Source organism: Amphiura filiformis, chromosome 7 (assembly GCF_039555335.1).
Source record: "Amphiura filiformis chromosome 7, Afil_fr2py, whole genome shotgun sequence".
Lineage (NCBI taxonomy): Eukaryota > Metazoa > Echinodermata > Ophiuroidea > Amphilepidida > Amphiuridae > Amphiura > Amphiura filiformis.
Genome location: NC_092634.1, coordinates 32,473,640 through 32,497,328, shown reverse-complemented (window position 1 = coordinate 32,497,328; position 23,689 = coordinate 32,473,640). Strand labels below are relative to the sequence as shown.

The following is a 23,689-nucleotide window of genomic DNA, read 5'->3' as shown; positions in this document are numbered from 1 at the left end:
TCATGAGCAAGCAAAAAAAGACCACGGCAGCCAGCAAAATTACGACAACAAGACTCCCTGTTTAGTGGAAAAAAGTTTTGTTTACCTTTTGAAGGATTTATCTAAATAGTGTTTTCCCACCCAGTGAAAGTATTAGTGTTTGGTCAGAGACTTTTGAAGTAGCAAAGATTGATTGTTGTAAATAGATCTTTCTTTATGAATGAAATTTGCCATCTGCTACGTAATATTTGGACACTTACACACTCAAAAGTGTTTTCTGTAAAAATGCCTAAAATAGGGATTTTCAGAATTATTGTCACAAAAATTGACTTAATGTAGACATTTTTTTTAAATTTTTTTTTAAACACAACAAAATTACCTAAATTCTCTCGCCAGCTTTTGTTACTTTTCAGCTTCTTTAAGCAGAAATAAATTTTTAACGACATCAATATTTTCACAGACTAGAAACACATGCTATTACGTAATTAATGGACTTAGGCGAAAAAGCTGGCGAGAGATTTTAGATAATATTTATTTACAATTTTTCCGATAGTAAAAGTTGGAATCAGAGTTCAAGTTTTTGCTAGCAATAATTATTAGTCGTAAAATTAAGGTTGAACTAATTAATTGATATTCATTAATTAATGCAAATTAGCAACTCAAATATTTTGTGGTTTCAAGCATTGGGGTGTGTAGTTTACTCATAAAAATCAAGAGGTGTACACAAGGAGGCGGAATATTTTTTATAATTTTTTCCTTGCCGACGTGTGGGAACCGAGTTTCCTACCTTAAAGCAAAAACTCATGTAACCTGTTGGCAGTTTGGTTTTCAACATGTTCAGGGGCTAAAAAAGCACACAGGTTTTTCCTGCCCAGCAGCGATATAAAACTACTCGGAGATGTTGGAAAAAGTAAAAGTTTTACATGAAAGGTGTCAATATGACTAAAAGTTTTGTATTTTTTAGTTTTGACGACAACCTGTAAATTTGATTTATAACACTTATGTATTGCATTGGTCACTGCAGGTCAAAGGCTTTGGCAAGAGTCGAGGTATGGACAAAGTTCGGTCCTTATTTGGGTGGAGGACAATGCCGGATGCGAAAGAGTCCGAACAGGAAGAAGCTGATGAGGGTAAGTAAGAGGTCACTGGCAGTGGCATTGCCAGGGGGGGCTCAAGGGGGCAGGTTCCCCCATGTGGGAAGTCTTGCTCCCGTGGGGCTCCTTGCCCCCCCCAGTGGGAGGCTTTTTTGTCATTTTTAGCCCATCTTTGTCAAAGTTTGCCCCCTGGAAATTTGCCTTGCCCCCCTTGAAGACTTCAAATGGAGTCACCCATTCAGGTAGCCCCATTTGAAATTCTTACTCCCTGTGTGTGAGATTAAGGTCATGTCTTCCATAGGGGTGTATGGACTGGAATATTCTAATCCAGGAAGCTCCTCTAAAAAATTAAAAAAATTGCATTTAGAAAGAAATGTTGCTTTATTATGGTAGAATTTTTGAGAAATGTCACAATTTTTGTGGGAAATTTAGCTCATTTTCCTTGGAAATGAACCGGGCATTGAATACATCCACTTCCAAACCCTGCATGAATCAGATCCTCACTAGCTTAAAATTATTTGAATTTACATTAACAAAATAATGTGAATAATATAAAATTTGCAAAAGTGCACATTTCAGTCAAACTATAAAAAATGCAATCAATGCGTATAGGTTAACATACTACATGATGCATTAGCTTAGTAGTATAAAGAGATAGATGCAGCTGGGGTATTGAAAAAACAGCGCATTCCACAAGTTTTAGGAGTGTTCATTTTATTTGGCCTATCTTCACCCACGCCTCACTACACACATATGATTGACACCTACATTGAAGACTAGGAAGCCACATTTGCATAATGCTCACTTGACTGTGAAACAACTTGTTGCTAAGTTGCCAGTTCTGAAGTCATGCTTACTATGTTGTCAATAAAAACTTTTTGTGATCAATAATTTATCCGGTACACTGAACTTGATAACAATAGAATGTGGAAAGATCAATATTGATTTTTACACTAGCAAACACACAAGATGTCCATAATATTGCTTTATTAACTTTTCACAGACCTATATAGAGGCCCTGCATTCTTTTATCGATTGGCTCCAAACAAAGGATTTGAACTGGTGTCCTTCACCGTAGTTATGGCGGAGTGCAGTCCATTCAATCAAATGTTGTCATCAACCTATTCGATCGTAGTGCAGGGGGTTATATGAGCGAGACGAACTGTCACGGTAGATTGCAATCATGCTTTTGTTGAATGCATTTGAGTAGTCCGCCATATTTACGGGATGATACGTCACATGCAAGGCCTCTATTGCTGCATGATAGTTTTGCTACCCTCAGTTATTTCCTTTCTTTGCACTTTCTCATATTATTTTTATTTTGATTAAAATAAATATATGAATAATGAAAATCTCATGAGTAAGAAAGCATTTTCTACATTTTTAATTTCTGCATTTATCACAGCTTATGTCAAATAATTATATGGGTAAAAACAAGGCCTATGATGTTTCATCTGACACAAAATGAAAGACAAAAGAAACAATGGCATTTTTACTCAAAGCACCAACAAAAACATTGTTTATTATTACTAATCTTTAAAAAAATATACATGTATTATATATATATTTAAACACAAAAATACAGAATATTTACAATGTATCACTTTTTACGCCTTCTCTGTGTAACACATTGTGTTAAATCAATTTTAAAAAACTTGTCTACAGCCAATACAGTCAATCAATAAATTTTACATGTGATAATAATTCATAATGCAATAAGAATAAGAATAAGAATAAGAACAAGAACAAGAACAAGAACAAGAACAAGAACAAGAACAAGAACAAGAACAAGAACAAGAACAAGAACAACAAGAACAAGAACAAGAACAAGAACAAGAACAAGAAAAAAAGAATAATAATGCAAGCAAGTTGTGGGTAGTTCAATGCAAATAAATCAATAACTAGTTTTAAAATATAAAATTTAAAGTAGGCCTAATTAGAAATGTCTCATAAAATTCATGTAGGGTCATGGCCTACTAGTACTACATGTATAAAGCAGCAACGTGTCTGTGAATAAACATTGACCTCAAAATTGTTACATGAGCATTGAAGCAACTAATCAATACATGACCACTGTGTGTGTTGTGCATGGATATGCAGAGAAGATAACGGAATTATATACTTGAGATAATCCCGTAGGTAATCCGGGAGGTAATCCTGTCGCATCTATTCATAGTCCTTTATTCTCAAGTAGTTAGACATCCACCTGAAATATCCTATGATGTTATGTGTGTGATCGCCCATGGTTGACCGATTTTCATTTCAGAATTGGAAATAGGCCTATTTCCAATGTTTCTATAGAGAATTTGTTCAAAATTATGAAACGCGTGTGTTAAGGACCTGCTGCTTGGATGGGATACCACATGTGGATAATACAAGAAAGAAATCGAGTGTTGTAAAATATCCCACCAAATCCGCCCTTTTTTGTAAATATATAAATTTCTAAAGAAGACATTTTAGGATTTTTTACAGAGGTGATGATTGTTGATTATTTCCATTTTATTTTTTTAATGTATGTTCCTGTCATTTCCTGCAAACCTAGTAAAGATATTCTGATAATTGAAAACATTCTCTATCATAAATAATAGAGGCTGAAAGTGGCAACTAGCAGCAAAAATTATAATTTGCCATGGAACTTCAGTCATATTTTATCTGAAATCTGACTAGATGACAGGGTCTGCATGCATGGTATGCATGGCATGACGACAAGCACGCACTGACCTATCCCTAAAATCAGTTAGCTGCAACTTGTGTATCACACCCATCCCAGGTTCAAACCCCATTGTGGTATTCTATTGTATAAGCGGCTAAATAGGGTGATCATCATTTACTTTGAATGAGCCGTCTCACACATATTTTGTTTGAGGATAGCTGGATCAACCTCCTCTTTGTTATCTTCTCTGGTACATATGTACATGCTACACAAGTCAATCCATAAATCAATCAACACAATTAAACACAGCATTTAGTCAACACCTACCTCTGACAATGTTTGACACTAACTTTTTACGCTTATTTCGTGCTAAAATCAGTTATATACAGAAAACAAAAGTACAACTAACTTGTATTTGTCATAGTTTTGCTTTCTGCAAGCATGTAGCTTGATAATCATGATAATGAAGTACGCTTAAAACTATTTACTGTACACAATCATACTTTGCTATGCAAAACTGGTTCATCATGGTGTCGATAAGACTTTCGAAATGAAATGATTTCAGAAAAACTGCTGCACCCATTTTCACAATCATGGTATCATTCTGCTCTTGAATAATCAAAGAAACTCCATGAATATAAGTTGACTTAATATTTCAAATCAAAATGGAGAAATAATAAGTTTATTTTCATGTTATTTGCCACATGAAACTTCAACGTCCTCCTACTCAGCACTCCAGTACATCAGCGTCACCAAAACTGTTCAGAGAGCTAAAACAGAGTTCACATGAACCAAAAATGCAATCAAACAACCTTTCCCATTCGCTAATTCTCTTAAATAATATCATTAATGAATATATCCAAATTACCAATATCAAACTTTCTACTATGCGTTCAACATAGGGACATTTAGTGGGGGGGCCTAAAATTGGACACTCAAGTGGGCCCATTGAATGTCAATTTGGGTTGCTGTAAATTGATTTTCCTCACAGTATTACTATAGAACCTAATGGAGCCATTATATTAAGTGGTACCACCTTTCTCTGTGTGGTGGCGCTCTAACATGGTTCTAATAATGAGCAAAATTATTTGTTTGTTAAACTTGTGATTCATGTTTAATACATTTGTGTAAATTGCTACCACGTTACAACAAAACACCTGGTATTTCTTTCAATAATTATCATGTTTATATTTTACATTTCAAATTGAAAAGCACTTCCTGGGAGTGATTGATGGCCTGTTATTGTTCTTTTTCCTCTAAAAGTTATACTTAGGTATATATTGTGAACAGAGGTCAAAGACTTGTCACATATAATGTGAATGTGTTTTACCAGGTATTATTGTTATATATGCACTTAAGATAAGGGGAAAAATTTGGGTATTATTATCATGTATGCGTACTAGTGTCAAGACAGGGATTATTCGCTGTCGTAGTAGTGCACATTAGAATATGACCGTTGCTAGGTCAACTGGCTCACGCTTTCTTTGTTACGAACCACTGATCGAAATGATCACAACACAAAGCATATGGCATATCAAAATTCGGAACAGGTGTATGAGCCCAGGCTTGGAGCAGTAACCAATGGCTACTAACGTACACTACGACAGCGAATATACAGCTTATGGACTGAAGCTGTCTAATCCCAAAATGAAGTCTTGACAATAGGCTAATTTTATATTATATATATAAAAGATAGACTGAAATTGGGTGATTTTCTTTTATTTGATTGGATTTGCTCGGGTTTGACAACCCTGGATAACCCAAGAAAGCCTCCATTGAAGCACCGGGATGGGTTGGGAACAGTCATCGGTTAAGACCTTTCTCTTTTTCTAAACTAGCTGCGAGATACATTTTCCTGGCTTATTCAAATTGATATGGGAAAAGTGGGGACTGGAGTACTTTCCCAACAATATTATGGTTTATGTATTCAACAGAATTAGGGCTTTTGAGCTTAAAGGACGTCATTTGAAGGAGTGCGTAGTAATTACCACATTTTGAAAATTAAATTTAGACATTTATCATGCAGAACAATGTTGTAATTCAGGAAAATAAAAATAATTAATGTCTATTGAACAGATGTCGCAGCTATTGCCATTATCAATGTCATGATAATTTTGCTGTGATTTGACTAGTCTGTAATTCACCGTTTGATGCTAAAAGTGCACTGAAAAGGTCGCAAGGAGGGCTAATTTGGGAAGGGCACTAATTAGGTCAAATACGTTATTCTACAATTTGGGTCTCAATTCGGCTTAGAATTAGTAATGTAACAGGATTAATTACCATAGAAATAGGTTTTACACTATCTTTGAATGTATTGCCCTGCACTAGATGTTATGCTGTTCTACTGCATTGAACATAGATTTTCAAAGAACAGGGATAAAGACCTGAACCTGGATCTATTGAATGTTCACATTTTGCTGATCACTTGCACCTGTAAGATTAGTGTCTTTGTAAAGAGCGGTATTGTAAAGAGCGGTCTTCAATCTATGATTGCAGACATACACAGGTGATGAGTGCATGAGTGCATCCTGCTTATAGTTGGGGCAATACATTCAAAAATAGTGAAAACCCATTGCTATGTTACATCACTACTTCTACAGTGAATAGAAATATACTGACCACACTCTTTGTGTTGGTTGTATCACCTATATACATGAATTTTCCCATTTAGTTCTATTAATTTTAAGAAAAGTAAATGATGTTAAAATGTGATGTACTTTTAAAACAAAGTTTGATAAATTGTTCAAATTTTCCTCTCATTTTCATTCCAGAAAAAGATGACCTACACTTCATCGATGTCAAGTTTAGCCATCAAAAGCATCCACCACCAACTCTACCACCTCCGCCTGGCACACTGACTGCTGAGCAGATAGCCAGAAGGCATGTAGTACAGGCTATTATCGATAGTGAGAAGTCCTACATGGTGTCGCTGCAGAGACTGGTTCAGGTACATAATTGTCTTGTGTAGAATAGTGTGGTTTGTTGGGGTTGTTAATGAGTACTCGCTTTATGTGGAGTAATTAAGAAAAAAAACTTTTACAAAATATGGTAATCAGTGTTCCTGCCAAAGTAGAGGCATGCAATTGTTTCAAGGCATGTCACTTGCCAGAATTGGTAATTTTTCTTCTAAGAAGAACAAATTGTTTTTCAGTCCAATTTGACCATTTATCAGAAATGTCACTTTTCAGAAAATTTCCTGATTTCATTAAATTTTAGAAAAAAAAAACCCTTTTCAGGACATTTTTGCTCTACCTTTTCTGTGCAAAAGAATAGGGAAAATTGTATTTTCAGGATTTGTCCAAGTTTGTCAGGAAATTTTGACAATACTAAGTGGAATATCTGATTTATTATGAAATTTGGCCCAAGAAATTTGATCAAGAAATTATCCATAATTAGTTCACATAATGCACACAAACACACCCCCCCCCCCTGCATACAGGAAGACACAACAGTGGCATATTTCATGGGTCTTCATATAGGGGGCACCGACCATGATTGGGGGCACCGGGTTAGATTGGAGGGGACACATGCCGTTTTTCAGCAATTTTCCTATGGGATTTTCTAAATTTCCAGATCGATTGGGGGCACATGCCCCCGTGCATGATGCTACACTTCCGAGACACAATCACACACAGCTGCATGCACACCCCACACATAAACAGGCAAGCTGCCATATGCACTTCCTCTTTTTAATGTGATTTGTACTTTGTCCTTTCAAAGCATTCTGTAAATGGAAGAAAAATGTTACCATTTCATTTTATAGTTTTTTAAAGTAGGTCAAAAACAGTTCAATCATTAATTTTAAGCAGCTGTACTTCCAAGTTAATGAACAAACATCCATTGACAATTACGCAAATTATGGTTCCTCCAACTTCTGCACTCCAATACCCATATTCCCTACAGAAATTATCTACTATAAATTGGTATAACACAGTTCATAAGAAGCGCCTATATTGAATTGCATCTTAAGCACACCATGGTTTTACCATATGGTTCATCATATGTCATTTATAAATAACAGTCATCATTCAGGAAATGCTAGCCTAGATTGTGTTGTCTTTTTTCCTCAATTGTTCAGACTACCTCACGACAGGTGCAAATCCAATGTGCGGATATTGCTGCCATATTTCGAGCGCAAGCGTTCTCGAAAATAGAGACGAAATTTCCCTTGTTAATATGTGTGCTCACAAAGTGTATTGAATTGAACTATATAAAGTGGGTTGAGGTGACTAGGGGAATGCTGTGGTGTCCTACCAGGAGAAAAACTCAATATTTGGGCGTATGAAGAAAGTGTTTGAAGAAAGACAGTGGATATGATGCTGCATTGTGTTTGCAGCATTCCCAGTTCTCTTTAGGGTTAAGCTCTGTCTGAGTTGTAATTCAAGTATATTGCATGTGAGGGAAGATCAGTCTCTGTGAAAATCTGTCTGCAAAAAATGTTTGATTTGCAAATCAAAGTAAGCATGAAAATGAGCATATGCACACTATGCAAACATGGTAGACTGAATCCGTACTCAATCAACATACCGAGCACGTTTTCTGCCACTGTATTTTTGTGTGTATGAAATTTTACTTTGCAACTGGGGACGTTATATCTCATGTACAATAGAGGACATAGATATGCACTTGCGGTCGTTTGCAGACCTTGAACCAAGGACAGTCCCCCATTGCAAAGCGCTCCACGGTTTAAATGTGAAGTGTGAGTGTGTGTCCTTGTTTGCTGGCAAACACCCACGCACCCCTATATGCATGGATACACTCATAACATGCACCTACACACTCCACCCCACCCCACTCCCATGTGTTTGCTATGCAAATGCAGACGGTGTGTGTTGCTTTTTAATCGCCAAACCGAGGACATTTTTTTTGCTGATTTTTGCCATAGTGAAGCTAAACTGATTAAATATGGTGCAAAAGAGGAAGAGGAAAAAAGACGAAGCATGCAAAAATTGCACCAAAAAAAAGGCCAAATATGAGGTTAGTTTGGTTCAGAAACCCACAAACAGGCATTACCCCCTGGCAAAATATTGGGGGGATTTATCCCCCCATCCCCCGGGATCTACGCGTATGGACACACCCCATATACATCTATATGTTACTGAGGCAAAATAAAACCCAATATATTATTAACAGCAAAAACAAAATACTATACTCTAAATTAAAGCAGCATTTATACCGTATAACCTTATGCTCAGTTACCTCATCATATTGAGCACAATGTGAAACATCGCATGATGACTACGCATAAAGACAAGGTGTCAGTTACAACACAGACGCACTCATTCACACCTTGCGGGACAAACACGTACTTGTGTATGGTTACACGTCTACATCAGGGCAGGATAATATAGCATGGACCACAATGGCCTCATCCAAATGGCATAGTTCAATAACCTCAATTAAATAATCATAGTGCAAAATTTGACCTCAAGTTGCAGAGTATGAGTTTTTGTACCCAAATTTTCAACGGTCATTCAATGAATGTGCAAATGTATTGGGTTAAAGAACTGTGCCTTGATAGATGAGCATGTTGTGGATCCTAGTGATAAAGCATCAATTCGCTGCATACATGTAGCATTTATATACAACAACAATTGATATTGTCAGCATGCAGGCAAAAGTATGGGAAAGAGGTGGGCTTTGGGATGTGAAAAAATTGTGAGGAAATTGGGTGTCGGATAGACTCATGAGCCGATCTGAATGCACTCTGTATGTCCTGTAGTGGGCATGTGATACATTTAAGTGCTTTGTAAGATATATAGCCATGAGGTGTGCTTTAGTGATTGTGTGTTTGTATCATTCCCGGCTATACTTTCTATATTTGTGCCTCTTTTTCATCTACTTTTAGTGTTGGTGCATTCTGGTGTTTGTTTTCTTTCCTTTCTGTCCATTGCTCCTCTGTCTGTGCTGTCTGTGTGTCTGTCTGTGCTCCTCACATCTTTCACCTGTCTTGTTCATCACATCTTCGCACATTCTTCTCTTAACTACATCTTTACTCACTCTTTTCTCTCGATCTGTCTCCTCTTTCTCCTTCTCACTCTTTCTTAATCTCACCTCATTGGGCTATTCCAGTTGAAATCCATACACCCCTATATAAGACATGGCCTTAATCTTCCACACAGGGAGAATGAATTTCAAATGGGGTTACTTGAATGAGGGAGTTCAAATCTACACTCCTTGTGTGGGAGATTAAGGTCATGTCTTCCATAGGGGGTGTATCATAATGGATGTTAACTGGAATACCTCATTCTAACAGCACTGTCACTCCCATGTACAGAGAGCCATACCTGTATATGTATCCCGCAGTCAGTTTCGAAAAGAGTAGGACAATTACCCCTGGCTTTCACAATCCATCTTGGTTTGTTCACTGGGAGCCCTTTAAAAGATTTAGCATTCCTATATGTATATGGGTACCCTTCTCCTGCCTAAGCAGTAACATTGAAATAAATAAGTATGTCTATATACAGCTAAAGGTAAAGGTTTTTATGCATGTGTTTGCAGGCTGGAGTACGCATCTCACTTTCAACTCCTCTGTACAGGACAAAAGCACTAGACAAAATTAATAGTAACTATGAAAAAAGAAAATATCTGCGGTATATGTGTAGGTGGAATCAAATGGTTAAAATGAATAATATTTCAGCGATATTAGTTTCAACAACGTTTCAAGTATTTGTTCAGCTCCAGGCATACAAACATTTGCCACAAAGTATTTGAGAGATTGTTCAGCTCTGGCTGATAATTTCAATTTACTACAACATCAGAATTACTTACATAAGCGAGAACATGCTTGCTCATACGACACATTGAATAGGGTGAATTTCATCTAACAGTACGGAGTGATAAGAGATAAAAAAAATGTGATGTGAAGAAAGCGGGGCAATGTCGCCTGGGAAATGCGACGTCACATTCCGACATGAACATCGCATCAAAATACTAGCTCCAAGCACATTTTTCTGTGTGAGTCACCAAATATATTTTGGTACATTTCCTTATCATGTGCTTGGGGCATTAACCCATTGCAGACAACATTAGCAGATGATGCGAGCAGTCAACAGGTCCAAAAAATTTCATAAAAAATACAAAAAAATTTTTAAATTTTTCTTTAAAATTGTCAGGATTTTGCATATTCGTGACCATATTTGATATTTGACCATAGATGGATCTAGAGTATAAAGAAATTGGGTAGTGGTTCTTCTTGGATATAGTCTGCAAATTTGGGGAATCACAAAATATATTTTGGTACATTTCCTTATTGTGTGCTTGTTGGCGCTTTAACCCATTGCAGACTACATTTGCATATGACATGAGCAGTCAACAGGTCGCAGAATTTTTTATGAAAAAAAAAAAATTAATTGTTGCCTTTAAAATTACCAGGATTTTGTATATTCATGTCCATATTTGATATTTATATATAGATAGGGTATAAACAAATATAGTATTGGGGCAGTGGTTCTTCTTTCGTAGTTGGGCAGGAAAAACCTCCCATGTGTCTTTAGCCTCTGAACATGTTTAAAGCAAAACTGCCAACAGGTTACATAGGAAGTTTTGCTATAAACATGTTCAGGGGCCAAAGACACATGAGGTTTTTCCTGCCTAACGACGTATAGTCTGCAAATTCGGGGAAGGATAATTGTAAAATGTAGTGATCAAGTCAATGCAGTCAGATGCAAAGTATCAACAAAAAATCTAAATTAATTAAAAATAAAAAAATTTCAAATTTCATGACCATATTTGACATTGACTTGCAAAATGACCTCAAATGAGTACAAACTGCTACACATACAAACTGCTTATATAATTTTGTAATCACCAAATTGATTTTGAGATAACCTCAAAAGAAATGTTTCAAAATCTTTGTATTTGTTTGTGTTAAAGTCTTCAAATTATCACATCTCTCGAACTGAAGGTCTCCATGACATTTTCTAGAATCTTGTAGTCTCCAAAATGAGCAGGAATATTGAATAAAGACAAAATAAAATTGATTTTTGCGAGACAAGTGGATCATTTGCATGACTGCTTGACATTTTACATAGAACACAATTGGCCTGTAGCATAATTTTATGTCCTACATCTATTCTGCAGAGAACCCTGTAGGTTGGTTGAGTGTTGCCAAACCCACGATTTGGTAGCCTAATTGGACGACTTTTGAAAATTTTTCTTGTGGCTCTTAACGATTTCCTGTCCCATAGAAACCAATTGAATACCTGAGTGGAAGAAGGGCCCAACTCCATCAAAACTGTTTTTGAGATATTAAGAAAAAACTTAATATTTGGAAATATTTGGAAAAGTTTTATAGACAGAACGTTTTCAGGGGACCTTTAATACATGAAAATACAATAGTAGTACATACATTCGAAATTATATTTGATGTTTCTATGGCAGCGGTACAGGTCTTAATACGAGTTGGAGTTGGGCCCTTCTTCCACTAAGATACTGCAAGTGCCAGTTCTGTGTTAAAAATAGCAACAGAAATTACGTAATCACCATTAATTGTACAAGTAGAACTCAATAATATGTTGGCAAAAAATTTATTGTAGTGAAAAGCAGATTTCATGGATGAACAAAATTCCTCTTTAACCCTATATTTGTGGAAGAAGGACCCAACTCCATGGAGTTGGGCCTTTCTTCCATGAAAACCATGATTGAGTGTACGTGAAAGACTATTTAGAGAGTGGATTTCTCAACTTTCACACATAAGGAAGATCAGTCTGCTGGCAATAAAATGTTGGGTCTAATTCATTTTTGTAAAAAATTGGAGTTGGGCCTTTCTTCCACTCAGGTATTCAATTGTCAAGACAAAAATTTAGTGACTTTTCAACATTGGCCGTCACGACTTCTGATAGTTTCCTGTCCCACAGAAATTAAGGGTTATGAGAAAATTTGGTTACTTTTCGACTATTTGACCTGCGATTTAAGGTGAAATTTAATGGCAACCCTGCATGATTTCTCTGTAGGTTACACCCCCGGTGTATGTCTGCCAGGGGGTGTATGGATTTTAACTTGAATATCCCTTTGGTAATAGATTTTTGATGTAAGGAAAAATGTGTGTGATGTGAACAACATAATTGAAATTGATGGTTTGAGGGCATGAAATAAAATGAGTTTTGGAAGTAGCTGATTTTATGCCATAAATTGTTTAAATTGATGTTTGTTTGGACATGTTTTTAGCAAAAAAAGTTTCAGTAGGGTGGTGTACTACGCCAAGAGCTTGTTGTGATACATATTTTTTTGCTTCTGATAGAAAATCGCTGGAGTATTTAAACTTGGAATAAGAATGTTTTGGCAAACTTCATGGTCGATCCTTCATGTAATTATTTTGTGTAAGCTAATCCTAACTCTAACCCTAATCCTAACCTTAAGTCTAATCCTAATCATAACCCTAATCCTAACCCTAATCCTAACCCTAAACTAACCCTAACCCTAACCCTAATTCTGTGTAAAATTACATGAAGGAATAACCAACTTCATAGATGATGACTTATCATCAATCAGACCACTCACCTTTAAAATAAAGCCTTCAACTTACTAACATCATTAGCTAAGTGCGTTCAGTTTTTGTGGCCAGGATATATCACATAATCTGTGTCATTTTGAAAAATGGAGAAAAAAAAGAAGATGCATAATCCATAACATTCATCACATCAAAAACAAAGTGAGCTGTTTTGTATTGGTTCGAAGAGAATCACACGTAACACACATTTAATGCCAAGACATTCAGAATACATAATGGAACATACACAGTGAGTTGACAGAATATGCCGGTGGGCGTGTAATGAGTTGCAAAGAGGACGAAAAAATGTTGCGGAAGCGAAATCCGTGATTTTATCTCTCTTTCCCTGATGAGCTTTAGGGATTGATGTTGATCAGATGATAAAATAGGCTTTAATGTTTAAATGCCAGGAGAAATTGATGTTGATTATCACATGAGAGGTTTGTTTGATGCTGTAATGGGATAGTCCATTTCAAATCCACATTCCCACTGTGGAAGATTTAGTTTAAGTCTTTCACAGAAGGAGTATGGGTTTCAAATAGAATAGGCAATTGGGTAACTACTTCCATTTGCTATACTCCCTCCTGTTGTGGATGATATATGGTAAAGCTATATGCAGGGGGAGTATGGGTATCAAAATGATTAACCCTAGCCAGTTCCAATTGAAAAAATACTCCCTTTGGGGAAGATGTTTCTTAAATCTTCCACAGGGGTGTTGGCAGATTTCAATTATAATGGCCCAACCGTGATCAGGATATATAAGCTTAATACAATAATATTGTTTACTACTTTTTTTGTTGTTTTATGTGGAATTAAAATTTTACCTGTTGAGGCTCTCCTGTATAGTCTCTTAACAGGGAGCAGTGTGGCACACTGGTTAAGGTCTTTGCCTTTGGTACGAGAGGTCCCGGGTTCAATTCCCAGCAAGACTCCCAAAAAAATCTCTGATCTCCCTGTGGTTCATCTGGCAATGGGGGCAGATGATCCATGAATAAAAGAACTTGGCTACACTTGCCTGTCCTGTAAAAATACCCCACCAGCCATCTACGGCGACAGCTATCTACGGCGACAGCTATCTACGGCGACCCCCTTCACCAGGTCACTTGTGCCTGGCCGAAGTTTTTTAAAGGTTATCTCCTAGATATGCTCGACATAAAGGTTGTAGTTTTCTTAAGTTCTTAAACATACATGGCATGGATTTTTCTTGAATTCCATAGTAAATTAACACACACATCTATCGAACTAAAATATTGCACTGACACTTTCATTTTCAAAATGCACATAATAGTCCCTGGGCACGTTTTGCTCTTTTTTTCTTCAATATTGTGTGTCACATTTTGTTCATGTACCTTGCATACATAATATCTATCTATATCAGAATGTGACACATGCTGCAGCATATTAAATACTGCCTTTACAAAATGTCTAAAGGTGATGAATATTCTATAAATATCATACAAATACTAGATGGTTAGAGGGGAAATATGGCACACTTTTATTTTGAGGTCTCTGGCTACAGGCCTATCACCAGTGGCGTAGCCAGGATTTTGGAACCGAGGGGGCACAACTTGTAAATGTACCGACGGAAATATTTTTTGCCGACGGAAGTTGTGATTTGTTGACCCAATTTTTTTTGCATGGTTTGAAAAAGTGAGGAGCAAAAAATAAAAGGATTATAGGCGGTACCATCATAAAAAACACAAAATTTTTGTGTAAAATTCAATTTTATTCAAAATTGTTCATCATTTTTTACAATTCTCCCCTTTTTTTCTGTCACCCTGGGTAAAAAATAACCTATTGTTAACCCAATTTTTTTCACCAACGCCGTCTGTCTACCAACGGCCTTACATGAACCGGACGGCCATGACGAGCAGGGGGCACCGGCCCCTGCCCCCCCACTGGCTACGCCACTGCCTATCACTCCGAACCCGAAGGGTGAGGGGTGGTAGGCCCGTAGCCAGTACCTAGGGAAAATAGTGTGCCCAATTACCCCAATATAAACCATGTAGTATTTGTTTTATTAAACCTCACTGTGACTCTGGGGGTGAGGTTGTAGGGAATTAACCCGAGCTACTTTCATAAGGAGGAAAATAGCCAATAGGAATTGGCCAATGAAGTGGCTCGATTAGATCATGAATATTTATAAGGTGTAATAAAACATACTATTTATTTCTTTTATGACAGGCCTATGAGAAACCTCTACTGGAGAGCGACCCTCCTCTTCTAGAGCGAGAGAAAGTCAAACTAATCTTCTACCGTGTGCGAGGCATATACCAATGTCATCTCATGTTCCAGATTGCTCTGGCCAGCAGGGTGAAGACGTGGGAAGACTCAGAGGTCCTTGGGGATGTCTTTGTTGCATCAGTAAGTATTACTGTCTCTGTCTGTCTGTCTGACTGGGTGTCGGTGTCTGTCTGTCTGCTTGTTTTCTGGAGTTAAGACATGGGAAGACTATGTGGTCCATGGGGTGTCTTTGTTCATCAGTAAGTTTTGTAGTCTCTAGCTGTCTGACTGTCCTCTGGGTAGCAGATGTCTTTGTAGTAAGTATGTCTCTGTCTGTCTGTCTGTCTGTCAGTGTGTCTCTAGCAGATTGGAGACATTGGAAGACCTGGCAGTCCCTGGGGATGTCATTGTACCATCAGTGAGTATTACTCTCTGTTCCTGTCAGTCTGTCTCTGTAGCATTGAGGAATACCACTCTCTGGTTGTCTGGTCTGGTTGTCCTGTCCAGTCCAGTCCGGTACGTATGCCCCAAAGTCATCACAAATTAGTATCAGATAATGTTGCATTTTGATCTAGTTCAGGTTGGCACTTTATGTCTTGTTTAGACTGAAAGTGTGAAAAGATTTAAAGAATTTGAAAAATGGATAACTTGATGAGATGTACGATGTTCAGGAATCATTTAATGGGAACAAGCAAAACTGGTTCATTACTTATCATATTTTGTAATTTTACGCTTACTGAAAATTCCATAAAATTTGTTCCTAGATATGGTGATTAATGATGTTGCAAAACAAAACCCACACTATTTATTTATTAAACAAGGATGAAATTGGACACTTCTTTCACCCACATCTCCACATCTCTTAATCTAGGCATTATATGATAAATCTAGGCGTTTTGATGATCAAGTTATATAGACTAGTACATGACTTTATGAGGACGCGTTTTGTAGTGTAAATGATGGAGCCAGAAACTAGATCAACATGCAACATTATCTGATACTAATTGTGTGATGTGAGAATAGCAGGTATCATCTAACGTCAAGCGATGGGCTATTCCAGTTAAAATCCACACTACCCCTGTGGAAGGTTTAGCAAAGGTCTTCCACAGAGGGAGTATGTATGAATAGAAGAGACAATTGGGTAACTTTAATTTGAAAAACTCACTCCAGTTGTGGAAGATATAGGTAAAGCCATAATGCAGGGGGAGTATGGGTTTCAAAGTGATTAACTTTAACCAATTACATTTGAAAAACATACTCCCCCTGTGGAAGATATTTCCAAAATCTTACACAGGGGCAGTGTGGAATTTAAATGGAATAGCCAAGTGATTAACGCGACTGCTCAGGTGGAACAAACCACAGTCTTTACATTTCTGTTGTAGGATGCTTCCACTGATGCAAATAAGTAGATCAATGTGTAACATTATCCGACATTAATCGTGTGACGTGATTTGGGAGCTTCAAGAAATGATTAACTCAGTTGCCTGGGGAGGTACTCAAAAACTGTAACATACATGTGCGTGACCAATGAAACTAAGTCAAATGTGGTGTTTTTAGTGATTGAGCAAATGATATGTGTAAGGATTGAAAGATGCATTGTTTTTCAAGGAAAGGGTTTGGTTTTTCTGATAATGTACGGTAATTTTTTTAAGATGGTTTTACGCTATTACAATTAGAAAAATGCTGAAAACATTGGTATTTCTAAGAGAGGTGGCAGTTTTTTGTCTTTGAAGTCAGTGTGCAAAGACGTTTTCACCATAATTGTAGATCACGGTGTAACATATCCAACATTAATTGTATGACATGATATTGGAAGTATCTAGTACATAGCCTCCAGTAATGATTAACCTGTCTGCCGCAAACCTGACCCTAAGAACCACTGTTCCATTATGTGTCTCACTAGGATCCACAATATGTTCATCTATCAGGGCACAGTTCTTTAACCCCAATACATTTGTACATCCATTGAATGACCTTCTGCAAGTTGAGGTCAAATTTTGCACTATGAGTGTTTAATTGAGGTAATTGAACTATGCCATTTGGGATGAGGCCATTGTGGTCCATAGTGTCTCTAGTAGAACACCTCCATTGAGGCGGATAACTAGATCATCATGCAACATTATCCGGCATTTATTGCATGACGTGATTCGTGGAGGATCCCAGTAGCTTAAAGCTATGATTAGTTCCGCTCTGATGTTGAATCCCTGTATCAGATAGCATCATAGTAGCATTAGACACATCCTACAATGTTACAGGAAGTGTGTATTGTGGGCATAATGTAACAAATGGGATCGGGGTATGATTTGCAGATTATGCATCGTTTCGTTATACTTTTCTGAAGAGGATGCGAAAATGAGCATTATTGCAGGTGAATTTACCTGGTATTTCGGTTATTTATACTTGCAAAAGAATGATCCGATTATATCACTTACTAGTTCCAGAGATGCTAGTTTACAGGAAATATCCTGATTTCAGGAAATTTTGTTTAATTCATCCTGCACAGGCAAAGGTACATTTGACAAAGTTGAAGCCTCATTAAAATACATGTAGGTAATGGTAGCACATCTATGCTACTACCAAAGGTGCAAAAAAACAGATTTTTTTATTTTTTATGATATTATAAATGACCAAATCATAGAATAGGCCTTTAACCCATTGGCAAAAGACAGCATTGTCTTTGTATGTTATGACCCTTTTTCCATGTGATTCAAATAAAAAAGTTACACTCAACCATGGCAAAATGAAGTAAATTCAACTGCTCAGTGCCAGAAGTTGGTAAGTGCAATAGCTGCCCTGTGAACATTTGGCAATTTATACACAGTATACCGTACTCATGTACACATGTCAGCTACACATGGCAGCTATTGCACTTACTCTCTCCTTTCACTGAGCAGTCAAATTGATAGTGATGTAGATAGAAGATACATTCTTTTACCTCAATATTTTGGTAGATTTCTGGAAAAAGAATGTCAGTTCTCAAAAATGTTAACATCATATGACAAAATAAAGTTTTGCAAGCTGGCAGAGTGGCATGAAGTAGGATTGCAGCCACTCCACGGATATTAGCATTTACCACTAAGTACTTCCACCCACATAGTTTAAATGTAGCAGCGGTGATTTAAGTATCAAATTTCAGACCTGAAGTCTGTTTTTTCAATTTTGTGTCTTTCTCTGGATTATATGCATTAGGCAAGTATTTTACTTGAACACATTTGAATCTATTTATTAAATTGGTTAAATTATAGACAGTTTCGGATAATTTAGCAATACAAGCTTTTAATACTGGCGTAGGCAGATGTGGATATGTGAAGCTATGTGGTGAGGTCATCTACCAAGACATTTATCTGGAGAAGATGTGAAGCTTCAAGAAGTAATGGCAGCACCAGCATTGGGCTATTCCAGATGAAATCCACACACCCCTAAGACATGACTTTATTTTCCCACAGAGGGAATTTCAAATGGGGGTTACCTGCCCATTATGGGGACTGCATTTAAAAATCTATACCCCTGTGTGGAAGATTAAGGTTATGTCTTCCATAGGGGATGTATAAATTTCAAATGGAGTAACTCATTGGAGGTTAATAACTGCACATCAGTTATTTGGAGGACATTGTGAAAAATCTAAACATTTTGCCTTTGGAATTGAGGAACAGTGGCGTAACTAGACAATTTTATTTGGGGGGCAAGCTGGGGAAAACATAATAAATGAGAGGTGAGGGTTCATGCTGTTTGAGTTTGTAAGCACATCAACACTCTAAGGAATCTTGGGATCTGCTTGGAATGTGTCCCGGAACAGTGGCGCAGATTTCTTTTTGACATTGGGGGACGGGGTTGGAAATATTGTCTTCAAGTATAGTGAATCCAGCACCTTTTGGCTACAATAGAAGTTTATGGTACAAATGCACGCGAAGCGTTGGAAAAATTCTGATTGAGAAAGTATGTTTTCTGAAAGTGGAAATCAGTAATTTACATTATACACATTGTTGCAAAGGAGTGCAATTAACACGACAATTTAAACTTTGTCAACCTTTTTATTGGACCACCTGAGGCTGCCTAGTAACAACATTGCATAGTGTGATAATTTTTTGTCATTTTGTGCATAGTTAACAACGTCATATGCGCGTGTGGCATGCTTGTAGATGCACTCTTTGTGCATGTCGTGTCCGAGAATTAAATACAGCAACAATATCCCTACTGTGTATTACTATTAACAGAATTTCGGCCTCCCACACACAACACAAATTGCCTTCCAGACGTTTGACGTCAATAACTCACAGCTAAGCTCCCATTCACTCCCAAAGGTGTGCTGCATCCGGTTCTTTTATGTTCTGCGACGGGAAAAAACGTTGCCAAAGTTTTCCAATTAGTCTATGCATATATGATGATAATACCCAGTACCTTCAGTGACCTTTTCTGTTTTTGTTGGTTTAGTTATGTTTGTGAGTGAGTGGTGAAGCCACCGTAGCCACCACTTGACGGAAGGCTACAAGTACTTCAACAGTTCTATTGAATCATCTTTTGAAATCATGTCTTTATATATTGATATATATTTGTTCCCTGGAATCAAGATCTATTGGTATACTATGTGGCAGCTATTTGACCTTGAGTGTACATACATAACAGTGTTAAAGCTGCCGTCTGAAATCAGCATGTGGGAGCCATTTACTATTTCACACATAACATGAACTTTTCTATATCTTCTCTCTTTCCTTTTCAGTTCTCAAAGGCCATGGTTTTGGAGATGTACAGCGCATACGTGAATAATTTCACCAATGCCATGGAGACTGCCAAGAAAGCTGCCGCTCAGAAACCAGCATTCAGGGAATTTATAGAGGTGAGACAAGGGGCTTATTAGTTATCGCAGGTAACACACTCTAAGCATCATAATTAGATGAGCTTAGCTTGGACTGAATGAAGCTCTTGAGCCTTGTGGAGTAATGTGCTGCAAGATTGCCAAGACTTATCTTTTTTTTTATATATCAGCTTGCCTATTGGCTTTGGCTAGATGGATTGCTATAATTTGCAAACTTACCCACTATTATTTCAACTTGTCTGCTTTTGTTACTGTTTTTGACAAGTGTATGATCATATAGGTTTTTGTTTAATCCCATGGACACTACTGACCAAATAATTGGTCTCTAAGGACTATTTTGATTGGTTAAAGGAGGGGGTTATATCATGTATTAAGCCAATCAGAATAGTCAATAAGGTTAAATGGGATTCAGCATAAAATTGTTCTAAAAAGCCCTATTTTGATTGTTACTCAATCAGGAGCATTGGTGGTAATGCCCACTTATGAATGCCCACTTATGAATGCCTTCAGGTAAAACTTTCATGTAATTGAAGACCGAAATAAAAAAGACCAGTTTGCGTACGACATCCTGGCAACCAGACCAAAAATGCTGTACTGCGCAGGTCAGCAACCAATCACCTCATGCCTTCAGACATCAGACGCAAACTTGTCTTTTTAATTCAATTCGGTCTTCAATTATATAACAAGGCTGTAATGTACAATTAGACTAACTCCTTATAAACTACCTAATGTGTTATTACAATTCTCAATTTCCAACAGGCAAGGCCCAAATTTTAACCCTGATATAGCTCACAAGTTGCAACAATGAGCATTGATTAGGGATTGCTAACCATTGTCTTTGTGTGCCATCTTGTTCCACAGAGTCGTCAGATGTCTAGCAGTGATAGATTAAGCCTGTATGGTCTTATGGTGAAACCAATACAAAGGTTTCCACAATTCATATGTTTACTACAGGTGAGGAGGATGCTGAATGCATCATTGGGCTATTCCGTTTAAAATCCACACTGCCCCTATGGAAGATTTAGCTAAACTATGCCACAGAGGGAGTATCAATTTTGAATAGAATAGACAATTGGGTAACTTCCATTTGAAATACTCACTCCAGTTGACTTGTGGAAGATATTAAAGCCATAATACAGGGGGAGTATGGGTTTCAAAATGATTAACTCTGACCAATTACATTTGAAAAACATACTCTCCCTGTAGAACATATTTCCAAAATCTTCCACAGGGGTAGTGTGGATTTCAACTGGAATACCCCATTGAAGCTTGCTTAGGTTTTTAGACAATGTTAATTTCACAGATGTATTATGTAAGCAATTCCTTTTCAACTATTTTAAGAAACTTTTTTAACAATGAAGAATTGAGGCATATGCTTAATCCTTACAGGTGATATAATATATGCAAGGATAAGAAATAAATGATGCAAGCCCAAGAAATTATAATTTGAATGACTTTTTGATGCTTGAGCAAACTGACATATAATAAATAGAGAGAGTGAAAAATCAATTGAACCCCGGTCCTCAAGATTACCTGAGGTATACCAGAGTTTACAGCTGGTACTGGAGTAATCTCAATCAAACTTTTTAATGTTACACTTAATGAAGCTAAGTAGGACTTGCAGGACTTCCAATATAAGGGTTGCAATATGAGAATCTTTGATGTTAGTACCCTGTAGGGTTTTCCTTTATATACTACAGTATTCATAAACCCTACTGGGCAGAGAGTAGATGGAGGACCGGTAGTACAATTAAGAGTGTAAAGGTCCATGAGTGCAGACAACAAGTGAGCAAGTCTGTTTGAATTGTGGTCTTTATTTCTCTAAATATAATGGCATGAAAAGTGGCATCATAAAATAAAACAACAAAGAGTATTGAGTAAGATTTAATCTTTCCCTAGAGAAGTCCTTTTCATAGGGCTGAGCTTTCGGAACTCTAGCGAGTACCATCTTCAGAGCAACTAAATAAGCAAGATGATGCGCCTTATATTCACAAGGGGAACTGTCAATAGGACATGTCAATGTGATTTACACAATGTGTCAAGATGAGGATGTCAAAATGATTGACAGGAAGTGTCAATGAATCAAAAAGGAGAACTTCCTGTGTGGAAAACAAACAGACTAATTAACTCTAATTAACAAAGAATAAGCTGATTATATAAGAATGTATATATTTCTTGCTTCATAGACTCCCTTCTTTCATGCACACACATGAATATGTGTATTTTACAGTTACACTGTATGTGATATTAATGTTCACCAATATCATTTAATCTGACTTTTCAAATACTTTTGCAGGACCTCCTGAAGCGGACACCTTCAGGTCATGCTGACAGAATGCCTCTACAGTTAGCACTCACAAAACTAGAAACACTGGCTGGGGTTTTGAATGACAGGAAGAAACAGACGGAGCAGAAACATGCTGTGAAACAACTCATCAAGAACCTCAATGTTAAACTATCACACAAGGTAATAAGTTTGGCCTCTAGGGATGACCCATTCCCACAAAACCTGAACCATGTCGGCAGCAGGCCTAATTTTGACAAGAACTCCTCTAAAAGTTGAACACCATAAATGTTATTTTGTGTGTGTTTAGATGTTGATACCCATATAACTTGCCAAACCATAAAAAAGTAATTGTGGCAGGGAGCATGATCTATAGAGGGGTTTGCACTCAGGTATTGAGTCAAATAAAGCTGAAACACATGAGGAGTGGTGTGGGTTCTATAAGGGGGTCATTTCCCCTGAATTTAAGAGGAATTCTTTACTTCTTTTTCGGAGAACTGCATTGCCACTAGTATTTATATATTCCTTTATGAATTGTATCATATCTTCAAAAGTATCTGTGGTGCAAAAACAAACTTGGTGTCATTTAAAAATGATTCATTTTTAGCATTTGTCAACAGCAATTTTGAGTTTGTGGATGGTACAATAATTTTCCTTGGAGCCACTCATAGGATGAAATATCAATATCTATTATGTTTTATGCGCTATATAAGTTTTTTGCAAGTCAAGTCAAAGTGAACTGGAGTTTAAGTTTTATGTTGTTTATGTGAGGTGTAATTTATATGTAACGTTTGAAACTAAAACCCATATTCATTGATTATCTTTCAGCTGCCTAACGACAGAATACGCTGGGTTGTAAGACAGGACGACATGCTGCAAACGGTAAGCAGACTTGATATAGTCCATATTATCATATATGGCAGACAAGTGTAATACACTGCATTTAACTTTGATATATTCCCTTACCAAATGGTTTAGGGGGGAAATCCATTTTTGATGGCTTGGTTTTGAACTGAGGACGTCCCTGTTACCTCCTGGTTATGGTGATGTTGTAGGTTCAAGGACCTGGGTCATTTAGCCTAAAAACCTTATCACAATGTGCAATGGTTATTTGCTTATTTGCCTCGTTGCTTATGGAGGGTAAATAGGGTAC

The 23,689-nt window shown here is 37.1% G+C and overlaps 1 protein-coding gene across 1 annotated transcript in view; it reads left to right on the top strand.

Moving 5' to 3' along the window:
• Nucleotides 1–23,689, top strand: part of LOC140157036 (rho guanine nucleotide exchange factor 10-like protein) — a 150,491-nt gene that overhangs the window by 105,675 nt on the left and 21,127 nt on the right. Inside the window, exons 8-14 of the mRNA XM_072180099.1 lie at nucleotides 1,004–1,109; nucleotides 6,498–6,673; nucleotides 15,401–15,580; nucleotides 20,157–20,273; nucleotides 21,114–21,206; nucleotides 22,549–22,719; nucleotides 23,365–23,418. Coding sequence (XP_072036200.1) covers nucleotides 1,004–1,109; nucleotides 6,498–6,673; nucleotides 15,401–15,580; nucleotides 20,157–20,273; nucleotides 21,114–21,206; nucleotides 22,549–22,719; nucleotides 23,365–23,418 — 897 coding nt within the window. The remainder of the gene's footprint in view (nucleotides 1–1,003; nucleotides 1,110–6,497; nucleotides 6,674–15,400; nucleotides 15,581–20,156; nucleotides 20,274–21,113; nucleotides 21,207–22,548; nucleotides 22,720–23,364; nucleotides 23,419–23,689) is intronic.